At 52.0% G+C, this 2,313-nt stretch overlaps 1 protein-coding gene across 3 annotated transcripts in view; it reads left to right on the top strand.

Annotated features, from left to right (window-relative positions):
* The window catches only part of UBOX5 (U-box domain containing 5), an 8,749-nt gene that overhangs the window by 1,586 nt on the left and 4,850 nt on the right, over positions 1-2,313 (top strand). For all 3 annotated transcript variants that reach the window (XM_009074040.1, XM_009074048.1, XM_009074057.1), the window contains exon 2: positions 178-1,360. In XM_009074040.1, coding sequence (XP_009072288.1) covers positions 178-1,360 — 1,183 coding nt within the window. The remainder of the gene's footprint in view (positions 1-177; positions 1,361-2,313) is intronic.

The following is a 2,313-nucleotide window of genomic DNA, read 5'->3' as shown; positions in this document are numbered from 1 at the left end:
GGCCAGTGGGTCTGCTCTGCCTCTCAGCAGGGATCTCCTGCTGTGTCTCAGCTGCACATAAACCACAGCCTTGGCTGCTAGTTGATGTCATCTTGAGACTCTACCTCAGTGCTTGTGAAATTAGCTTCCTTTGGTTTTCTTGCTCCAAACTAAACCCACATTTCTCCTGGTACTCAGATTTCTGCTGATGGCTACGAAGTGGAGAATCTGATCTCTGAAGACCTTGCCAGGAGGAATCGTGGCTTCCGCAGCGAATACTTTATCAAACCTCCAGTGCACGTCACCATCTCCTTTCCCTTCAACATCGAGATCTGCAGGATTAACATCGACGTCTCCTCCGCCGGATACCAAACCTTCTCCGGGCTTGAAGTTTACACCTCTACCTCATGCAATAAAACCTCTTGGCAGAGCCCTGAGGGGCAGTTCTCAGGCCTGGCCGGGCAGCCTGTGTCAGACAAAGACACTTTCACACTGGTGGGCAAAGCTGTCTTAAAAAATCAAAGCAAAGTGACTTTTGGCCACAGAGGCTTCAAGCCGAGGCCTCCCTTCCATCAGATGGAAAATGTCTTCTCCTACCCTGGCTCCGTGTCTCAAGACCTCTGGAACAAAGGACCTGCCTCGCTCAGCAACGTGTCGCACCTAAAAATCTGCATCACCCACGTGGCTGGGGGTGGCCTGCCTTGCATCAAGAGGTTGGAGGTGTGGGGACAACCCGCCAAATCGTGCCCACAGGAGGTGATCGAGGGTGTCTTTCAGGTGGCCTCACAGTTCTTGGCCCAGGACGTTGGCAGCCTCAAGCCAGAGCTCTGGACGCCGATGGAGAGCGACTGCGTGCCCTTCACTGCCAACGACAGCGAGCAGCACACCCTTCGCAAGCTGGTGGATGTCATCCAAGACATTCCTGAAGAATTCCTGGACCCCATCACTCTGGAGATCATGACTTTACCCATGCTCCTGCCCTCCGGGAAGGTGATTGACCAGACCACCTTGGAAAAGTGCAACCGGAGCGAGGCGTCCTGGGGCAGGGTTCCCAGTGATCCCTTCACTGGGGTGGCCTTCAGCCAGCACTCACAGCCCCTACCTCACCCCACCCTCAAGGCCAGGATAGACCACTTCCTCCTGCAGCACAGCATCCCTGGCACCAACCTGCTCGGGAGGGCTCATGCCTCAGAGACCCTCGTGCCCTCTTCCATAACCATGTCTTCTCTAAAAAGGAAAATGGACTGTATGGATCAGAGCTCCCTGCAGACACCCTATTTTTCTGCTACAAACTTACTTGTCACCTCTACCTCAGAGAACAGTGCTAAAAAAATGAAAACTGACAGTGACTCACATTTGATCCAGATGGACTGTTCCACAGGTATTGTGGCTCCCTCAGTTACCTGTGCTGCTTCAGTGTCGTGACAGCCCAGGGCCAGGTTTCGAGTCAAGAGGCTACAGTACAAATTCTCACCTCTAGAAAGCTTCCAGGCTGGATTTGGCTGTAGATATAGGTGTGGTGGATCCAGGTCCTCCTGTCACTCACCTCCCGTGTTGCCCATGCAGTTGGGTTCACAGCCCTCTTGTTTGCTCAGCTCACCATGTGTCCCTTTTAGTTTGTATTTAGTGTGTATTTACCCCATCTGGAGTGCTGCACACAGTTGTGCTGTCCCCAGCATAGGAACGACATGAAACTGTTGGAGTAAGTCCAGAGGAGGCGACAAAGCTGATCAGAGGACTGGAGCACCTTCCTTATGAGGACAGGCTGAGAGAGTTGGGGCTGTTCAGCCTGGAGAACAGATTGTGTGGAGGCCTCAGAACAACCTGCCAGGATCTGAAGAGATCTAGGGAAGCTGCAGAGGGACTCTTGGTTAAGAACTGCAGTGACAGGACAAGGAGTAATGGGGAGAAATTGAAAGAGGGAAATTTAGATTAGATATCAGGGAGAAGTTTTTCCCTGTGAGGGTGGTGAGACACTGGCACAGGTTGCCCAGGGAGGCTGTGGCTGCCCCAACCCTGGCAGTGTTCCAAGCCAGGTTGTATGAAGCCTTGATCATCCTGGTGTGGTGGGAGGTGTCCCAGCCCAGGGCAGGGGGTTGGGACTAGATGATCTCTAAGGTCCATTCCAATGGAATAATCCCTTAATAGTCTATTATTTCCTTTCTCCTTTTCCCTGTCCATGTGGAGACATTTTTCTTACTATGCTGGTTTAAAGTTTCTTTATCCTGAGTGATTTAGTTCTTGCACCAGCAAGGAAATATGCAAAAGCAAGAAAAGAAGTGTCTGGTGGTGCAGTGGTGATGGCACGGGGAGTCCTGGCAGTGTGGATCTTAT

This window comes from Acanthisitta chloris, unplaced genomic scaffold (assembly GCF_000695815.1).
Source record: "Acanthisitta chloris isolate BGI_N310 unplaced genomic scaffold, ASM69581v1 scaffold30820, whole genome shotgun sequence".
Lineage (NCBI taxonomy): Eukaryota > Metazoa > Chordata > Aves > Passeriformes > Acanthisittidae > Acanthisitta > Acanthisitta chloris.
Note: the sequence above shows the minus strand (reverse complement) of the source record. Positions and strands in the feature narration are given on the sequence as shown.